This window comes from Drosophila miranda (genome assembly GCF_003369915.1).
Source record: "Drosophila miranda strain MSH22 chromosome Y unlocalized genomic scaffold, D.miranda_PacBio2.1 Contig_Y3_pilon, whole genome shotgun sequence".
Classification (NCBI taxonomy): Eukaryota; Metazoa; Arthropoda; class Insecta; order Diptera; family Drosophilidae; genus Drosophila; species Drosophila miranda.
Window position 1 is genome coordinate 9883843 of NW_022881625.1, and position 20795 is coordinate 9904637.

At 54.6% G+C, this 20795-nt stretch overlaps 2 protein-coding genes and 1 pseudogene across 2 annotated transcripts; all 3 read right to left on the minus strand.

Moving 5' to 3' along the window:
* Nucleotides 1-247: 247 nt before the first annotated feature.
* On the minus strand, nucleotides 248-2377 carry LOC117194620 (annotated as a pseudogene).
* A 466-nt stretch (nucleotides 2378-2843) lies between these two features.
* On the minus strand, nucleotides 2844-4257 carry LOC117194858 (probable cytochrome P450 12a4, mitochondrial). The gene is made up of 4 exons (XM_033399325.1): nucleotides 3983-4257; nucleotides 3498-3900; nucleotides 3312-3438; nucleotides 2844-3241 (listed from the first exon to the last, which is right to left on the minus strand). The coding sequence occupies exons 1-4, from the start codon at nucleotides 4255-4257 to the stop codon at nucleotides 2844-2846; spliced, it is 1203 nt and encodes a 400-aa protein (XP_033255216.1).
* A 787-nt stretch (nucleotides 4258-5044) lies between these two features.
* LOC117194859 (proteoglycan 4-like) lies at nucleotides 5045-10356 on the minus strand. Its single transcript, XM_033399326.1, has 3 exons — nucleotides 10201-10356; nucleotides 9808-10107; nucleotides 5045-5056 (listed from the first exon to the last, which is right to left on the minus strand). The coding sequence occupies exons 1-3, from the start codon at nucleotides 10354-10356 to the stop codon at nucleotides 5045-5047; spliced, it is 468 nt and encodes a 155-aa protein (XP_033255217.1).
* Between the last annotated feature and the right edge of the window lie 10439 nt (nucleotides 10357-20795).

Sequence of the window (20795 nt, forward strand, 5' to 3'; positions counted from 1 at the left end):
TTTGGCCAAATTTAATTTATTGGGCATGGAATGGTAGACTGCTGAAAGTTTTGAGCCTGATAATAATATAAACAAGCTTATCTTTAGCGCTTTTTTATATCTTTTTTTTTTTTTGGTTCGGTTGTCCTTCTTGAAGGTAATTTAATTTTTATTGGGCCAACATCGAAAATAAATGAAACAGAGATAAACAGATAAAGGTACAAAAAATGAAATCAAACATAAAACGCAAATAAAAATTCCAATAATCTCATCGTGGATTCGACCACATGCGACTTTCACGTGGCGATGGGAGCTTCAATTGATTGCCAAATCGAGGCCTCTCCTTCTGATTGACCGCCTGCTTTGACGGTGTGTTGGCGGCCGACGCCACCGAATTGTGGTTTACGAGGACATGGCGAATTCGTGGCACAGCCACGCGATTGCGCTGATGCTGAGCCCCGCCGATGGGCAGCACTGAGGAGCGACTCGTGGGCACCAATTCTTCATAGGAGATCCCGGCTTCGCGGTCATTTTCAGTGGTCTCATCGGTCATATACTCGGAATCGCTGGGCGATCTTGTATCCGGCACCGCTGATTTTGTGCGTGGCTTCTTGTTCGAGCGTGTGCCAATGCTGCGTCTGCCCAATCCCCCGCTGCGACGCAATGTGTTGTCCCGGACGCGGACCCGCTTTAGTGGCGACTTGGACGCCTTCAGCTGGCTGTTGGCCAGCCGCTGTGCGGTAGATGGCGACGGGCGTATCGAATTCAGAGAGCTCATGAGGCTGCGCTTGGCGTTGGGAGTCCGATACCCCGAAGAGCTGGCGGCTGCTGATGGATTAAGTCGCTTGTGCAGATTCCCAGTGCTCTTGGTCATATTGGGAGTGATCAGCTGGATTGTTGGAGGTCTTGCGCAACGACATTGTCGAGGTCGACATTGAGGACATGTTCTTCAAAGTTCGGGGCGTGCGAGGGGCCGTTGAACCGGCAGTCGGCGGTGGCATCATCAATTTGCTGCTGCTGCCCGTCCTCGTGGTGGGCGGGGCCTTCTTGCGGGCCGAGCTCTGCTTGGCCTGCCGATAGTTCTCCCATTCGCCAGCCATCAGCTCCAGTCTGTTCTCGCCATAAACCAGAAACGGGCCATGCGATTGCACCTCATAGGCGTGCACCAGTTCAGTGATCTGCTGCTCAATCTTGGGCAGCTTCGAGGTGATGGCCTTGCGTTCCTTTTCCTCTTTAAGGAACTGGCCGCCACGATTGTTGAAACGATTCGGCTCGTTGGCCTTTGCCTCTAGAGCCTGCATGCGGGACCAAAGTTCTGCACGGCTCTCGTACAGATCGAAAATCTCCTTGTTGCACGTGTAGAATTCTTCAGATCATCCAGCTCCAGCTCGTGCAGCTCCAACAGGTCTTCGTTGTAATACTTATTGTAGTAGTTGGAGAAACGCTTGCGCTCCTGCTGGCTCTTGAGCGTTAGATCCCACCACTTGCTTATCTCGACGCGCAGCTGCTCGATGAACGTCTTGAGGTTCTGGCTGCGCAGTGCCTGGCGCAGTGCCTGGCAGCGCTGCAGCTCCGAATGGAGGATGTCATAGGTGCGCTGCGTATTCTCGGTGCACTCGCGCACTCGTCGCATGGCGCTCTCGTCCGTCTCCTGGAGGCGATCCCACAGCACGTAGATCTTCTCGCGCATGTCATGGATTTTGGAGCGCAGCTCCTGATACTTCTGGGCATAGCTGTTGCGCATCTGCCGCAGCCGCTCTAGTGTCTCTGGTGTTAGGTTGTGGCTTAGATCGTTCAGTAGGCGATCCTCTGCATCGGTCTGGGGCATCAGCTCGAGCATCTTCATGTCATGCTTGATGGCCTTGCGCAGCTGGTCCAGCTCCGTCTGGCGCACTGCGCGCTGAGAGCGCAGGTTGTCGAGATGGTCGCGAAAGCCGTCCATCTCATCGGGCAGGGGCAGCGGGTCCGCCAGTAGAGGGAGCGGCAGTGCGCCCAGCTCTTCGCAGAGCTGCTCCTGCTGGAGCAGCAGCTCCCCGATTTCCGCCCGACGTTTCGAGAGCTCCTCGCGCAGATGCTCAATGCTTTTGTCCAGCTTCAGCTGCCATATGATCAGTGGCACATCGTCGGGCCTCTGACCAATGTCCGTCTCATGGAGGAGTCGGGTAAGGTCGCTGGCCTCGGTTCGGAGTGCGGCTATGTCATCCAGGATGGCCGCCTGCTTCTCCCGCGACTCGGTCAGCAGATCCGTATAGAAATTATCCGCGTGCGCCTTGAGTTTGTGCAGAAAGTCCTCGCATGTCTTCGGCTCGAACATGAGGGACCACATTCAATGGAGCTGCTCCACATGCTCGCCAGTCATCTCAAGGATATCTCCCTTGATGGAGGTTGGGTCCACCATAGCCAATAGGAATGGGTCTTGTATTCGCGAATGGAAGGAATTTATGTGATGTGTGCAGGATTTCGATTGCACACTGTGTTGCTCAAGGAAAATGCCTCCGCACAGATAAGTGACGCCTCTCGTGTTGGCACAAATTGCACAATGAAAATTTTGTGTGCTTGATTTGCCTCATGCCTCAAAGCACAAAACAAGTTGATTCTGATTGACGTGCGGCCGAAAAAACACCTACTTTATATTGCAAATAAGTTCCTTCAAGGTTTTCCAGTTTTAAAGATAATTTAGGATGAGAAATGTGTTTACTGCCCGCAAACAAAGGGAAACATTCATACATATACAACCTCGTATGCATATACATCAAATGTATTCTATTGTATATAGAAGATAGGAAAATAGAACGTGAATATGAGTATATCGAACACATTCGCTACGATGAAGACACCCGTCTAATATTGAATATTTGAACGGCTCAGTTGGCCAAATCCGTGAACTTGAACTTGAGCGGTATGTTGGGAAAGCTGATCAGTTCACTGCGGAAAGCTTTTTCCGTGGAGTGATTGAACTCGATGTTGAAGTTCCGAAGGAGCCGGGCGATGCCCAGCTCCAACTCCATGTCCACGATGCGCTTTCCAACGCACATCCGGGGTCCAAATCCGAAGGGCAAGAACACAAACGGATTCTTCAGCTTCAAGTCATTCGCTGGGCATTGCCCGGTGGAGTCTGTGGCGTTACGAATCCAACGTTCTGGCAGGAACTCAGCAGCCTTGGGGAAGTGCTCCTCGCTTGATAGCAAGCTCAGGGGAACCATCGACACACTGGTACCAGCTGGCACTTGGTATCCGCTCAAAACGCTGTCCCGATTGAGAACTCGGGCATTCATAACAGCCAGCGGGTACATCCGATGCGACTCTTTGATGCTGGCACGCAAATAGGTTACGTTCTTCATGGATTCCTCCGTGAAATCCGAGTCCTTGTAGTATCTTCATCACCTCCTCTCGGAGTATGGCCTGCTTTTCTGGATTCTTGGCAGGGCAGAGCATGACCCCTGTAAATGTGCTAGAGGTCTGAAAAAATATTGAATTATATCAATCTCTGATTATTACGTGATCTGCAGAGTACGTACGGTATCAACTCCGGCCATTAGCATGTCCATGGCCATGATTGTGGCCACCTTCTTGTCGACCTTGAGCATCTTTTCCAGTACACTCTGCTCGTCCACAGGACGGACAACACCCTCTTTGGCTTCCTTCTCCAATCGCTCTACCGCCTCATCAATATATGCCGATATAATGTACAGAATGGTGTCGAGAATGTTCATCATTTTCATCAGTTTGGGCGTTTTGAACATGCGCCAGGCGGAGGGCTTCAGCTCCAGATCAGCAGATACTTTAAAGAAATCTTCCAAGAGGTGGAAAAGCTTTGTGGCTTCGATCCTTTTGTTCGACTCCTTCAGCAGTCCCAACTGCCTGTCCAATGCCACGACGGAAGCTGACTCCAGGGTCCAGCTGCACAAATTCCTGATTGACCTGGGACATTTTCTTGTAGTAAAGCCTCGCGTTCTTGGGCTGCATGAGGACTGGATTTACAGCCGATCGAAAGTCGCCCCACGCCTTTCCTTGGGTGGGTGCGACGCCCTCGACGCCCTGAAAGAAATCCTTTCTGTGCATCTGCCGATGGTACAAAAGAGCGTCGGCGCCAGGCCGATTGGGCCACGTGCCCTCGTGCCGGAATACTACCTCGAAGTCCTTGGGATTGCGTGTACTCAACATGGGAGGTCCTCCCATGATGCCTGGCACAACATGAATGCTGCCATAGTCTTCGCGCATGGCCATTATCAAGTCCGCAAGGTCCTTGTTCTTATATTTACCCCCTGGCATGAACATTTTGGGAATCAGAGATATCAAATTGGCCCGAGGCACCTGCCTGAAGGGACCGCGCCTGCTGCCACTCTGCATCGTCTCGGGTTAGAGCTGCAGCAGCTGTGGTCTGCCGGCGCTGGAAATGATCGGCATTGAGGCATTTTACATACCAAATCATTGCCAGCTTCTATCCTCTAACCTGCTGTCCACTGAAAGAGACGGCCGCCACTTGCTTGTGAGCTACGGCAATTCCACTACGGATTTTCAACATATTTTTGCCTTTTCTATGATCTTAACTCGTCCGCAACAAAAACTCAACTGAGGCGCAGAAAAGGCGATTTGGTAAAGTTCGCATAAATATTACGCAATGAAATCATTGCAGGAATTGATTAAAGAGATGAAAAATCATTCGTATAATCATAATATAAGTAATATGGAATTACTTTTGATGTGCAGGAATTAAAGTTCAGTTTATCGATTTTTAATAGCTATTCAATCGCCATGTTTAACGCACAAATGATTGTAACTTTTAAGGGAATCAATTTTCTATAGGATTTTTTTCCATTTTTTAAACGAAGTCAAATAAAATATACCCCACTATTCCCTAGAAAATGTTTGAGTATCATGATGACTTGCAAATATGATATCTAATCAGTTGCACAACTGATTAGAAATTTGCTGGTAAACAATTATATACAGGTTCTACAGCACTTACCAAGAGATATGAACACTTCAATTGTTGGGAAAGGTAAGCTTTCCATGTCAACAATTCAGAGCCTTATTGATGTTTATGTTTGTAGGTTTTACATGTTTAAAGGTAGGTCTGAAACAGGACCAATATCAAAACGTCGTTCATATGATAGCTATATAATGTGGTTCCTTATTGATTTTTATGTTTGTTGGTTCTACATGTTCAAAGGTAGATCCTCTTCCATGCCATTATCAATACTTCGTTCTCTATGACAGCTATTGATATTGTCGTTCCTTATATATGTTTATATTTGTAGGTTCTATCGATACTTCGTTTATATGTCATTCGATGTGCTCTGTTTCGACGAATGATCTGTGTATTCATGAAACTTAATGAGCTTCAAAACTGAGAGACTAGTTTGAATAGAAACAGGTATAAGATGGATAGACGGACATGGCTAAATCGACTTGCATATTCATCTAGGAATATAGTATTATGATTGATCTGCCTCTCAATTAAATGAAACAAATAAATCGCCATAATTATGGCATCAGATTTTTTGGCCAAATTTAATTTATTGGGCATGGAATGGTAGACTGCTGAAAGTTTTGAGCCTGATAATAATATAAACAAGCTTATCTTTAGCGCTTTTTTATATCTTTTTTTTTTTTTTGGTTCGGTTGTCCTTCTTGAAGGTAATTTAATTTTTATTGGGGCAACATCGAAAATAAATGAAACAGAGATAAACAGATAAAGGAACAAAAAATGAAATCAAACATAAAACGCAAATAAAAATTCCAATAATCTCATCGTGGATTCGACCACATGCGACTTTCACGTGGCGATGGGAGCTTCAATTGATTGCCAAATCGAGGCCTCTCCTTCTGATTGACCGCCTGCTTTGACGGTGTGTTGGCGGCCGACGCCACCGAATTGTGGTTTACGAGGACATGGCGAATTCGTGGCACAGCCACGCGAGCCCAAAGAGCTGGCGGCTGCTGATGGATTCAGTCGCTTGTGTAGATTCCCAGTGCTCTTGGTCATATTGGGAGTGATCAGCTGGATTGTTGGGGACTTGCGCAACGACATTGTCGAGGTCGACATTGTGGACATGTTCTTCAAAGTTCGGGGCGTGCGAGGGGCCGTTGAACCGGCAGTCGGCGGTGGCATCATCAATTTGCTGCTGCTGCCCGTCCTCGTGGTGGGCGGGCCTTCTTGCGGGCCGAGCTCTGCTTGACCTGCCGATAGTTCTCCCATTCGCCAGCCATCAGCTCCAGTATGTTCTCGCCATAAACCAGAAACGGGCCATGCGATTGCACCTCATAGGCGTGCACCAGTTCAGTGATCTGCTGGGCAATCTTGGGCAGCTTCGAGGTGATGGCCTTGCGTTCCTTTTCCTCTTTAAGGAACTGGCCGCCACGATTGTTGAAACGATTCGGCTCGTTGGCCTTTGCCTCTAGAGCCTGCATGCGGGACCAAAGTTCTGCACGGCTCTCGTACAGATCGAACATCTCCTTGTTGCATGTGTAGAAGCTCTTCAGATCATCCAGCTCGTGCAGCTCCAACAGGTCTTCGTTGTAATACTTATTGTAGTAGTTGGAGAAACGCTTGCGCTCCTGCTGGCTCTTGAGCGTTAGATCCCACCACTTGCTTATCTCGACGCGCAGCTGCTCGATGAACGTCTTGAGGTTCTGGCTGCGCAGTCTTAAGTCTATCTTACGCTATTCCGACTCCGGGGCGGGTTCTCCTCGTGGTTCTCCTCTGTGGTTCGATGAGCGTGTCGCTCCCTGGGCCCCCCACGGCGTCGCCGAGCGTGGCACCGCCGGCTCTACTGACTGGGGCTAGCGATTCTTGGCACGTGGCCCAAATCCGCCTCTCAGTCAGGCGCCTGACGCGTTCGCTCTCACTCGACTCCCTTGGCTTTGCGGCCCGAGGGTGCCTCACTCCTGGTGGGTTGCGCGTCAATCGTGGCACCGTTGGTTCAAGGGATTGGGGTCTTTGGCTCTTGGCTGCACGCTCGGGTCCGCCTCTCAATCCTCACACAACGTGTTCGCTTTCTAACGCTCTTTTCCCTTCGCTTGGTCTCACTCTTGTCGCTCACTGTGCACTTCACTCTTGCTAGCTCCGTTTGCTGACTGTCCTCTGTTCCTGGTCGCGGCCCTCGTCTTATAGGCTCGCTTCTGCGTCAGCGCCGCCGATGCCGCCTGGCGCTAACGGCACTTTCCGCCATGCGGTGCCCGTATTTTTCCATCGGCGTTCCTTCATTCCCTTGTCGCTTTCCAACGGGACCTGGCTGGTGGCGTGATCTCATGACCATATTCGGTCATGCGCTGGGCCACTGCCGGCCCGATCCCGTCATCCCGCGGCTCTCTCTCCAGGGGTCCTCCCTCTCATCTTGGGTCCCCGGGAGAGCTCTCCTCGGGAATTCGCCGCCTCCGGATATCCCCGGATAACGGCCGTTAGCGCTTAACCCTGCACTGCCCCCTACGTGTGGGAATACCTTTCCTCACACTTCCCCCTTTCTTTTATTGGCGGAAAACCTCGGTTTTCCGCGTCCCAGGTTTGGGATGCTTCAAAAGCCCGCGCGACCGGTGCGCGTGCTTTGTTCTCGACCCGGGTGCCCCTGGCGCCCTCTTTCGGCTTCACGCCTTGCGGTGTTGCCGTACCTCTCCGATGAGCGCGATCGATTCGATTCCCCCTTACCGATAGTTCGCATAGGAGCTTTTTTTTTTTTTTTTTTTGCCCCGCCCGGTATAGGGTACGGTCGCTATCCTGACCTACTCGATATGACACAGCGTTGCCTTTACGCTCCACTCGATACAACGTAGGGTCGTTTCTGTGCTCTACTCGATATGTCGCAGCGTGCGTATTCTACTTCCGGATCGCGAATTCCTCAATGGACTCGAAACGTACTATTTTCTCGCGACGCCGGGTGTTTTCTTTGTTTACCTTGTGCGCGTCTGGTTTTTCCTACTACCCTTCGCTGGGCCGCCTGCTTTCCGCCGGCCCTCTGGATGCTTCGGGTAAGTTTTCCTCCCGCTTTGACGCCTTCCGCCGCCTTCATTCAAGCTCCCCGATTCCCCGCTGTTCCTCTGCTGCAAGGTAAGACCATGTTTTTTTTTCTTAAAACACCCCTTTTTTTTGGTTTTTTTTTCTTTTTTACTTGTTCTTGTTTTCAGTTACTTTCTTCTCCATTCTTCTTCTCTACTCTTCTTTTCTCCTCAATACCTAGCCCGGAATACCTCCTGCCGGTCGGTGGACACCAATAGCCGGTACCGGACGCCCCCGTCGTTGACCAGACGCTTCACCTTCCTTGCGGTTGGCTTTATCCGCGCGAGAGAGCGCGTGACGACGGCCGGCCACTCCTCGCGGTTGACGGCCCGCCACCGTGAGTTGTCCGCCGACCTCGTCTGGGGCCACGATGCCTGGCGCTGGAGCTCGGGCCGGCGCGCCTCCGCCCGCTCCCCTGGGCACGACGCCTGTCGGCCCAGCTTCGGACGCACGCCCTGGCCGGGTTCCGGCCATCGCCAAGGACCTCTCTCCCATGGCTCAGGTGAGTGTTGTTCCGCGGCCTCGTCCTTCTTCGCTTCCGCCGTTGCTCTTGCGCCGTCATCCGCTTCGCCGTCGGCCGCCACCTCGGCTTCGGGCGCCGCCGCTGGGCCCTCCGCCGTCAGTGATGTTGGCGTGTTCGTCGTGCCCTCCGTCTCGACCTCTGCCGTCCTCCCGGGCGCCTCCTCGGGCACCTCTTCGGCGGTGGGTGCCACCGCTGGGCCTGTCGACTCCTGTGGCCGTGCCCGCCGCCTCGGGTCCCGCTCGTCACTGGCGCGTGGTGCCTCCTCCCACAGTCGAGCCTCCCTCGCTTCTTGCCCGGGCTGCTGGGGCGCGGGCCCAGAGGCCCACGATATGTGCAGCGTTTGCACGTGCCTGCGAGACGAACGGCCCGATGGCGGCCCCTGTGGCCCGTGCCAGTGCTGCTGCTGCTGCTGATGCTGCTGCTGCTGACGCTGCTGCTGCTGATGCTGATGCTGCTGTTGCTGATGCTGCTGCTGCTGACGCTGCTGCTGCTGACGCTGCTGCTGCTGACCCCCTTGACCGCGCGCGTTGTCAGCCGGCGGCCGACGCCGGAACAGCTCTTCCTCTGCCCCGGTGACGGTGGGGCCTGCGGCCGTGGCTCCTCCTCGGACTCGACGTGTTCAGGGGTGGCTGCCAGAGCTCCTCCTCCTCCACCTCGGCTCGTCGTAGCCTCTCCTGCCACTTCTCTTCGGGCGACTGGACTCGAGCCGCCTTCGGCGCTGGTGGGCACTCCGCCTCCTCCTCGTCGCTGGAGATCACCGCCAGCCTGCCTGCCGCGTCCTCCGCCCGCGTCGCCCTTGCCTTCTCCGCTTCCGCACGCAGACGCGCCGTCTCCCTTCGCTCCGCTGCGTCGACCCGGCTAATACACCGCCATTGGTGCGCGACGTCTCGCTCGTGGCGCTCCGCCTCCGCTTCTTGCACCGCCTTTTCAGCCTCCTGCGTGGCCTTCAGCCTCTTTGCCAGCGTCAAGGCGTCCTCCCATACCCGCCGTTGTCTCCGCTCCTCCGCCGCCGCGCCCAGCGCGAACCGCCGGTGCCATTCCGCGAGGCGTCGTGCCTCAGCGGCCGCGTTATCTTCCGCGATGTCGGCCTGCGTTGCCTGCGGCTCTTTGACCGCGGTCTCGGTCGGCATTGTCTGCGGCTCTTTGACCGCGGTTTCGGCCGGCGTTGGCTGCGGCTCCTCGACCTGTGGGTCTGTCGGCCGCTGATCCCCTCGCCGCGCCGTCGACCTCCCCCTTGTGCGTGCCGACGACTCCTCTTCCTTGGCCGTACGCGTCGAACGCGTGGACGCCCGCTTCGAGGCCCGCTCACTGGGCTCCTCCTTCCGCGTCTCCGTGCGCCCCTCCTTCCTCCCTCAGGCCGCTCCTCGCGCTTGCTGGGGTGGGGCTTCTCGCGCTTGTCGGTGCGGGGCTCTTCGTGCCTGCTGGTCCGGGGCTCCTTGCGCCTGCTGGTCCGGCGCTCCTCGCGCTTGCCGGTGCGGGACTCCTCGCGTCTGCTGGTCCGGTGCTCCTTGCGCTTGCCGGTGTGGGGCTCCTCGCGCTTGCTGGTGCGGAGCCCCTCGCGCTTGCTGGTGCGGGGCTCCTTGCTACTGCTGGTCCGGGGCTCCTCGCGCTTGGTGTGGGGCTCCTCGCGTCTGCTGGTCCGGGGCTCCTCGCGCTTCGCCTCGCGTGCGCGTTCTCTCCGTGGCGCCGGCTCCCAGCTCACCAATTCTAGGTCACTTTCCGCCTCGGTGTACCCCGGCGATACCATGGGGGACACCGTCGGTCCCATGGATCCCGCGGTTGACACTAGCGGTGAGGCCAACAATTGTAGCTCCGGGGACCTACTCCTACTCGACCTTTGCTCCTCGTGCTGCTGCATCTTACCCTTTTTCTTTTTTTTACGTGGTCAACTTTTGAAAAGACCTGATCGAGCGCTGCTCCCCCTTTATAAGGGCTCGTGCCGGTGTTCACCGTTCCCTGTAACGGTGCCTTACATGGGCCCGTGGGCCGGCTCTCTCTTGCTTTCCAGCTGGCTCTCTCGCTCGCTCCCGTTTTGAAAGTTATCCGCGCCTCTCGCCGCGTTAACCCTAGGGTGCCCCCTGATTTTGTTAGCTTTCCTTCGGTTCCCACTTTTCTTCCTTTTCCCCTTTTTTTATTTATTTTTATTTGGCCTTTTCTACTTCCAGGTCTGGCGACGTGTTGCCCGGCTCCGCCTTGGATCTGGTAAGCCTCCCGAGTTATTGGGTTCCTCATCTCACCTTGCCTTTCTTCCAGCCCGTCCTTGGGTTCCAGTCCAGGGTGCTGACCGATCTCCCAGCTCGTGACCAATAGGTCCTCCGACCTTTCGCCCGTGCTGCCAAACATCGGCCCGCCCCCCGTGGGCAGCTCCGCCCGTCTCTGGATCGGCTTAGACGCGGATGTCACCCCCGTGCAGCGCCTCGGACCCAGGGATCATCCGATTCCCCAGCCGGTAGACCGCGCACGGGCGGCATCCGCTTTTGTCCCGCCATCCCCGACGTTAGCAGCTGGCTTCGATGCCCTGGACCCGGACCCGAACTTCTGCTCATCTCGGAACCCCTTCTCGGGCGCCCCCCCGTCCGTCGACGCACCACGCAACCCGCCCCCCCAGGGATAGTGGTAACCCGGGTATCTTCTACCTTCTTTGCCTTTGATCAGTTCCAATTGGCTGACGAGCTAATCCTCCTTTTTTTTTTCTTGTAGGTCCAGCTTTATTGGTCCGCCGGCCGCCGTCTGCTGCTCCGTTTTAGTGAACCTTAGTTGTAAGAGCATCCTGTACGGCCTTGTCCTACGTGGCATCAAGTTGGGCCACCCGCTCCTCCCCTGTGGGCGATTCATGTCCTGCGTGACACGCGTGGTTCTTAGTTTTATTGAACCTTAGTTGTAAGAGTATCTCGTACGACCTTGTCCTGCGTGGCATCCAGCTGGGACTCTCCTTTCTGCCCCTGCCGTTAGTCTCTGTCTTCCGTGCTCGTCCACCCTTCTCCGTATGCCTCGCCCGTTGCCCCTCCTTGTGCGTCGTCTACGCTTCGGCTCCCGGGCCTGTTTTAGGGGTTCCTTCCCGGGTTGTGGCTTCAGGTCCCCTATATGGGCGGTCCGCGTCCGTTTCTCGCTGTCCTTTCTTAAGTTACAAATGACCGGGGACACGAAATCCATTATGGTGTAGGGCCCGTCATATTTCGGGGCCAGTTTTGCCGCAAACCCTTCGGCCGCGTTGGATAGATGGTGTTGCTTGGCCCATACCTTGTCTCCAATCGTGGGTTTCCACGCTCTCCTCCTCAGGTTATAATACCTCGCCTGGTCCTGCGCCGCTCTTTCGAGATTCCGCCTCACCAGTTGAAACACCTCTCTCAACTTGGCCGCGTTCTCGTCCGGAGTGTGCGTGCCCTGTCCTGTGCCAAGCGCTTCGTCATCGTATAGAGCCTTTGGTAGCCTCGGCTCTCTCCCTTGGACCACGAACGCCGGCGAGTACCCGGTGGATTCGGACACACCTGAATTTACGGCCAACATTATCTCTGGCCATTTCTCATCCCAGTTCCTCTGGTTCCCTTCGGTGAACTGAGCTATCATAGTTTTCACTGTCCGGTTAGTTCGCTCCGTCGGGCTCTCCTGCGGCGTGTACGGGGCCGTGAACTGATGCCGTACACCCATCTGCTCCAAAAACCTCTTAAAAGCTCTACTGGTGAACTGGACGCCATTATCCGTGATCACCACCTTCGGCACGCCAAACCGGGACACGATGCGCTCTCGGAACGCTTTCGTTAGTTCTTCCGCAGTGGCCTTTCTCAAGGGGACCAACTCGGTCCATTTCGAGAACCGATCCACCATCACCAATAACATGGCATTCCCATGCTTTGACCTGGGCAGAGGGCCCACGAAGTCGGCACACACCGTTGCCCACGGCTCTTCTGGCACTTGTGTCAGCATTTTCCCGGCCGCCTGCAGTTGACTTGGTTTGTAGCGTATGCAGCTTTCACACTTTCTCACGTATGTCCTCACATCTCGGTGCATCCCCGGCCAGTAGTATCGGGCGGCTACTCGGGCCATCGTCCTTCTGCCGCCCGCGTGCCCCGCCTCCGGCGAGTCGTGATTCTCTCTTATAACTCTCTCTCTTAGATCCTTCGGTACGCATAACTTCCATGATGCTATCTCCTCTTCTCCAGCCCGGTGCGGGATGTGCCGGTATATCCGGCCTGCTTCCTCGACGTAATCCGGATATTTCCTCGGTTCCGTCCTCATCCTCTCTTTGACCTTTTTCCATCCGCACTCTGCCTCCGGTTCGTGTCCCTTTTCTGCTTCCTCCTCGGTGGTTCTCAGGCATCGCTCCGCCAATGGCTGTCGGGACAGTGCATCCGCCACTACGTTCAGCTGCCCTTTCCTATATGCCACTTCGAAGTCGTATTGTTGTAGCTCCAGCGCCCACCTGGCGATCCTCCCTGTTGGGCTCTCGATGCTGTTCAACCATTTCAACGCCATGTGATCCGTGACCACCTTGAAATGGTATCCCTCCAGATAGGGCTTTAGCTTTCTTATAGCCCATACAATGGCCAGACACTCCTTTTCAGTCGCCGAATAGTTCTTTTCTGCGCTATTCAGAGTCCTACTGGCGTATGAGATGACCCTCTCGCCCTTCTCCGTCTCTTGCGTCAGGATCGCCCCCAGTCCGTAGTCGCTGGCGTCCGTGTGGAGCACGAATTTCTTTGAGAAATCTGGGCATGCCAACACCGGATCTGCTGTCAGCCGACTTATTACGTCCTCGAACGCTTGTTGCTGTTCCGTTGACCATTCCCACTTGGCCTTCTTCTTCAGCAAAGGGCTGAGGGGCTGCACCAACGTGGCGAATCCCTTTACGAAACGCCGGTACCAGGAGGCCACGCCCAAGTATTGTCGTAGCTCTTTGACACTCGCTGGCGGCTGCAACTCCTTAATGGCCGCCACTTTCTCGGGATCGGTGCAGATTCCGTCTCCCTTTACCAAATGCCCCAGGTATCGTAGCTCCTTCCTAAAAAATTGACACTTGTCCACATTTAGGCGCAAGTTGGCGTTCTTCAACCGTCGAAAAACTTCTTCGAGGTTGCGCTTGTGCTCCTCCTCGGTACGGCCGATGACAATGATGTCGTCTTGGTACGCGAACGCGTGTGGCATCATCTCGGGGCCTATCACCTGGTCCAATGCCCTCTGAAACGTAGCCGAGGCTGAGTGGAGTCCGAATGGCATCACCTTCCACTGGAACAGCCCTTTGCCGGGCACCGTGAACGCGGTGAACTTTCTACTGCCTTCCTCCAGTGGTATCTGCCAATATCCGTCCTTTAAGTCCAAGCTACTGATGAACCGTGCCTCCCTGAGCTGGTCCAAAATATAGTCTATTCTTGGCATGGGGTACGCATCCTTGATGGACTTCGCGTTTATCTGTCTGAAGTCCTCGCATAATCTCCACTTTCCCGTCTTCTTTTTGACCATCACGATGGGTGAACTGTACGGGCTCTTCGATGTCTCAATACACCCTCTTTCCAGCTTGCATCTTGGGATTTTTGGGATAGTAGCGCTGTTTGACCGGCTGTGCATCACACATAGAGATCGTGTGTGTAGCTATGTTCGACACTCCCTTCAGTTCTCGGAACTCTTCCAACTCCTTTGCCAGAAAGTTTTCAACCGATCCCTCCTCCGCTTGCGTTCCGTCGGATGCGGGCTCGACAGACCATCCCGTGTTCGCTACCACCGCCACTGACAACTTCTCCTCCAACCGCCCCTGGCGGTGGCTTCTCGCCGGGATCACAATCCTGTGTCCCGCACAGGTCACCTCTGCTCCGACCGCGGCGAGGAAATCCCATCCCAGAACCAGCTCATCTATTACTCCGGGCAACACGAGAAGCGGGATTGTAACGATCTTGTCCCCGAAGGCCAGCTCCACCTCGATCTGGGAATTGATTTCCCGGCTGCGTCCGTCAGCCAGCCGCACCAGCTTCCTCGTCTCTTTCTGTCGCCCCTCTTCCCCCAGTCTACTCGCCGCCTCGCAGCTGATAAAACTGCTTGTCGCCCCGGTATCGACCGTTGCTTTCCAGTTGCTGCCCGCGATCCTCACTACCGCCGACAGCTGGACATCCTCCTCCGTGAGTTCTCCTATGAGCTTTGGGGGGCTTCGTCTTGCGACCCTGGCACGGCCCTCCGCGGCTTGGGTCGCGGGGCGTTTCCCGCTTTCTGGCAGCACTGCCATGTCGGGGCTCCTACTTTGCCGCACCTCCAGCAGAATGTTATAGGTCGGCCATCGCATGCTTGCGCCAATGGCGGTCACTTCCACATCGTCGACACGCCTGGGCTGGGTTTTTCACGAACCCAGCCTCTATGTTCGTGTTCGCTTGGTCGTCCCGCCGCGTTGGGACCGGCCTTTTTTCCCTTGTCGAATCAGAGCTGGCTGTCGTGTCGCCCTGGCAGCGGCGACATATCTCCGTTACTGCCGGATGAGCGAACGGATTGTTTGCTTTTGCCTTATTCGCCGGACACTCCCGTTGGAACTCCAGCCGGTCCCTCTCCAGAGCCTCAAACTCGTCGGCCAGCGTCATCATGTGATCCAGGTCTCTGCACCTATGTGGCCGGATGAACACCCTCAGATCGGGCATGCTGTTGTCTCTAATGAGCTCCAACTGCTCTTCGGGCGTGCATTTTAGTGGCCGCATAAGGGTCTGCATCTCCACCATGTAGTCCTTGAATGGCTCTCCCCATCTTTGCTTCCTCAACCTCACCTCCTGGAGTAATTTTTCAAAATACCCCCTCGGCAGGAAGTATGCTTGGAAGCTACGCGCAAATGCGTCCCATGTCTGCCACTGCCTGTTGTTGGCTACAAACCACATGAGCGCCCGACCCTTTAGCAGCTCAGGCATGGCTCGCGGAATTAGATTCAACTCCAACCCGTACATGTCGGCTGACCACTCGATCTGTTCCAGGAACTCGAGTGGTTTCGCTGTTCCGTCGAACCGAAACGACTACTCCCTGACCTGCTTGGCGACGTGGGCAAAACTCGAACTGTGCGGTCTCGTGGTTTGTTCATCTAGTCCCCGTCGACGATCCTCCCCTGCTCTCCCTTCTTCCAATCCCTGTGGGTTTCTCGCGCCCCCTTGCTCCGGCTGTGCTGGCCTGGTTGGCCTCTCCCCACTCTCTGCCCGCGGTCGGCTAGGCGACCGGCTTTTCACCGGGACCGCCAGGCTCGCGATGAGCTCCTCTGGGGTCTCGGACGGCCGTCTCCACAGCGTTACTTGCTCCGCACTCGCCGGCAGCGTCAGGCGCTCGTATGGATCCGCCCCGTCCTCCATTTGGGCCGCGGTCACGGCTCCTCCCGCCTTCATCTCCCAGGCCTCGAGCGCGTCCGCATACTCCGGTTCCTCTCCGTGTTTCTCTATCCACTCCTTGAAGATTCGGCGCATCTCGGTCAGCGTGCCTTCCAATCGAAGACCGCACGCCCGCGCGCACTGGACCAAGTCCTCTTTCCTCAATGAATGAACCCATCGTCGGCTCCTCATTTTTATGCCCTCGCGATACCAAACTCAATACCGCCCTTCCCAAATGCACTTTGTCTTTTGCTTGTCGAGAGGCCCCACGTTGGGCGCCAGTTGTAACGGTCCGTTCTTTTCCCGTCTGATGCAGCTGGGCTGGCTCAGCGGTCGGTAGGCTCGCTGCAACAATATTTGTATGTTGCCCCGACGACAAGTAAGAAGGCACGGGTTGGGTCTTGTACTGGTATGCTAATATGCTTTATTGGTATTTTAAGTCTATCTTATGCTATTCCGACTCCGGTGGTTCGATGAGCGTGTCGCTCCCTGGGCCCCCCACGGCGTCGCCGAGCGTGGCACCGCCGGCACTACTGACTGGGGCTAGCGATTCTTGGCACGTGGCCCAAATCCGCCTCTCAGTCAGGCGCCTGACGCGTTCGCTCTCACTCGACTCCCTTGGCTTTGCGGGCCGAGGGTGCCTCACTCCTGGTGGGTTGCGCGTCAAGCGTGGCACCGTTGGTTCAAGGGATTGGGGTCTTTGGCTCTTGGCTGCACGCTCGAGTCCGCCTCTCAATCCTCACACAAAGTGTTCGCTTTCTAACGCTCTTTTCCCTTCGCTTGGTCTCACTCTTGTCGCTCACTGTGCACTTCACTCTTGCTAGCTCCGTTTGCTGACTGTCCTCTGTTCCTGGTCGCGGCCCTCCTCTTATAGGCTCGCATCTGCGTCAGCGCCGCCGATGCCGCCTGGCGCTAACAGCACTTTCCGCCATGCGGTGCCCGTATTTTACCATCGGCGTTCCTTCATTCCCTTGTCGCTTTCCAACGTGACCTGGCTGGTGGCGTGATCTCATGACCATATTCGGTCATGCGCTGGGCCACTGCCGGCCCGATCCCGCCATCCCGCGGCTCTCTCTCCAGGGGTCCTCCCCTCTCATCTTGGGTCCCCGGGAGAGCTCTCCTCGGAAATTCGCCGCCTCCGGATATCCCCGGATAACGGCCGTTAGCGCTTAACCCTGCACTGCCCCCTACGTGTGGGAATACCTTTCCTCACACTGTATCTAATCGCGCCTGCCTTGCTGTGTACCCACTGTAGATGCATATGTACATACAGTTGTTAATCAATGTCCGTTGATTGTCGCATCGTTGCTTGGAAGGGGAATCCCCCTAATATTAAAGCTGGGATCCTATGCCAGAGCAGAACGCAATACTTTTCATATCCCACCTTGGGTTTCCTTAACCAATCCCATAACTTTCGACATTGACAATGAGGCTTCATAAGCATTCGTTCGCTCACAGTCATTATCATAATGATGATGATAATGATAATAATGTGCATGTGTGTGGTGTGTGACTCTCGTTTAGGACCTGAGCTCAAAAGTGCAATGGACGGCAGAAAAATCAACACGAGCATATTCAAGGGGTAAAGATATGTATCTTTGGCACACCGAAGTGCCGACACTCTTTCAATTCAAGCTTGTTCACAGCCCAGCGATTCGCAAATGCGGCCAATGAGTATGTGTTGTGAGTATATAACAGCCCATCCGATCTGATCAGGCGATTCATCAGTGAAGATTTTCTCTCCTTTCGCTTTTCTGCCTAGTGGGGTCCCAAGTGTGGGAAAAGCCACGAGGGCGTGAAACTCAAGAAAAGCATGAAGAAAATTAAGATTGAACCGGTGACTAGCTCATGGTCTTCCTCGAGCGAACCGACTGCCTTTGTTCAATTGGGACGATGAGGTCTGAGCGTGTCCATCTCGGCCAGTGAGAACTTGCTAGTAGCGGGTCAGCAGATTGGTGCGGACAATGGCGGCGTTCAGTTCCGCCTGGGCCTTGATGGCCTGTGGGAAAAGAGAGGGGAGAAAACAGTTGTATAAAGCCGAGGAAGAAAAGGAAATATAAACCCACCTGAGTATCGCTGACAGCCAGACCATTCAGGAGATTGAACAGCACAATGGTCATGAAGACCACAAAGAGCAGGAAGATCAGGTAAGTGTAGACGCTGTCAAACTTTATGTCACCGGCATCAAATTCTCCCGTGAGCATCACAATCGTCTTGATGAGCGCCTCGATGGGCACGGAGAATGTGTTGAAGTGACCATCATCTTCTCCCTCCTTTGCTGGCTCTGGCGTGCTGTCCTTCGGAGAGGAGGAATCCACCTGGGGCTTGCCAAACAGTATGTAGAAGCACAGACTAAACGTAAGCACAAAGATCGAGTAGAGAGCAAAGCTCTTGATGAAGCTGCTGGAGACGGCGCGCAGCATGAGCATGTGCGTCGAAATTGAGAGTACTGGCAGGGAGCCAACCAGCAGGCAGAACTCCACGGACACCAGCAGAATGGTGAAGACGGCCAGTATGCGCTGCGTCTCCTTGTCGTAGCTGGCTTCCATGCAGGTTAGGATCGACAAGACAATGAGAGCCACCTCCATCAGGTTCGTGATGGACCTGAAGTACAGCAGCGGCGACATGGCAAGCTGTATGACCTCTCGGATCATGAGATACACAATCCCTATCCAAGAGAACAGGCCGAAGAGGGCAGTCAGGCCCGTGTGGTCGCTTTCGTGGAACTTAAGGAGCGTATGCGTGATAATGGAGGCAGTGATGAGAGAGTAAAGTAGAAAGTTCAGATAGAAGATCACCGAGAGGCGGTGCCACTTGAGGAAGAGGAAACTCGAGATTAGCGGGTGGTGCAGCAGGTAACGCAGCTCCTTGGAATCGGCGATGTATGCGATTGGAGTCATCTCGTCCTCCAATTGGTGAGGATGGCCAATGCTCCGCTTGTCCGACTGCCCGGGCTCTCGCTGGCGTCTCATCAGATTCTTGTAGTTGATGATGATCTCGAAACTCTGGTCACCGGGCTTCTCCCCGTTGGTGGTGATGCAGGAATCGAAGTGCTCCTCCAGCACTTTCGGGTCCATCTCCTGTATGGGAAGATCTCCGAACGCGCTTCTCGCCCCGATGTACGCTCCCTGCCGTAGAAGCTCCTGTGCCACCTTTGTGTTGCGATACTTGACCGCATAGGAGAGTGGCACCAGGCCAGCCTTGTCCGCCTCATTGATGTCCACACGATCGCTCTCGAGCAGCAGCTGGAAGCAGCGCTGGTGGTCACAGAAGTCGTCCAGCGGCTGCTCACCCAGGCGACTGATAACCGCGTTCAGCAGCTTGGAGTGCGATGTCAGCCTCAGCTGCGGATGCTTCAACAGCTTCTCTAGCGCCCTGTGGTTGCCCCAGATTACGGCCAACTCCACGGGGCTGATGTCGCTTAATTTTAAAGGATTAATGTTGATGCCCGTCTCGAGGATGGCCTCAAAGGCTCGCTGCTTGCCCCGCTTGATACTCTCCGCCAGCAGGGACTGATACTCCTCCTGGTTGGCATTGCATTGGTTGTCTGCGTTTCCGCTGACGTTCTGGTGGTACTCCGCGAACTGTTGCTCGAACTGGTTCTCGTCTCCGTCCCGCAGCGTGCGGAGGAGTCGCTCGCAGTCGATCTCTGCTCCGGCCTCGCGCAGCTCCGGCAACGGCAGTTCCGGATACTGATCCCTCAGAATCTGGCGTACCTGCCCGTTCCGATAGCTGTCAATGTCCAACTGTGGTTGTTTCAGGAAAAGTCGGATCAGCTCCAGCTTAGTGCCTGCCTCAATCTTTCTATTCTTCAGCACATGGTGGAGGGGCGTGAACTCGCCCTGATCCACCAAATTCGGAGAGGCTCCGTACTCGAGCAGCAGCTGAATGCAGGGGACCACCTGAGAGGCATTCGATCGTCCTGGCGATTGGCCTGGGCACCGCTGTCCAGGGCAGTGTGGAATTCCCGTATGTCCCGATTAGCGAGGGCTGCGCTCAGCTGGCCCTGCGGATCGATGAAACCGCAGTTGTTAGAGCTCATTCTGCTGTCTGCAAAGAGTCAAGTGAGAATGGGGAGGATGAGCTATGTCTATGTGGGCTTTCGTTAATCTTATCCAACCCACGCTGCGTATGAGTAACTTCTAATGCCGTTTCTATGAAAATGATGCCAGAACCCGCATTGTTAGAGCTCTGCTCTGGTCAATGGAGGGAGGTCTGACCCAACAGACGGTTTCCGTACAGACCTTGAAATGGCCGAAACAAAAGCATGAGAGTGGACCGACCCCCGCAACAAACGGTATTTGACAACGCTTCATGCTACGATGATTTTCACACAAATGACTGTCTGTCCATGGAGCTGGCCAGCAGCTGGAGGCAGAGCCACAGTCAGAGCCACAGTCTGAGCCACAGTCACAGCCACATCCGCAGCCGAAAGCTACCCCACAGGTTTCTCGAAAAATAAAAACCAAATCTTCGTTTTGGGGGCAATTAAAGAAAGCGTCTTTAAGTGGTTTTTGTGGTACCCGAACTACAGACTTAATTTGCCCTCCCGTGTAGTTATTAAATTATAACAATCCAACTGAAGACAAGGTAAGACAAGGCCTGAGAAGTACTCAGGGAGTGGCTTGATTGTTCAAAGTGATCTACAAATTTGAATCAAGTTTGGTGTTCGATCTCGCTCGCCTTTTGGTATATCAAAATTTAACGATCATAAAGAATAATCATAAAATAATCGACACATCAATATCAATTAGCAATCAATTGGTTACGCTTTATGCTTTGAATACTGTTCCGAATGGAGCTTTAGATAAAGCCCTGGGCAGTGCTGAAATCTTGCGATTTATAGGCGGCTCTTTTCGTAAATTTCAAGGCGGCTTCTTCTGTGGGATCTGATCCCTCCAGCCGTCAGCTCAACGTCTTCTCCGCTCTGTTGTGTTCTGTTCTGTTCTGTTCCGTTCTGTCTGCTGTCTGCTTTGAT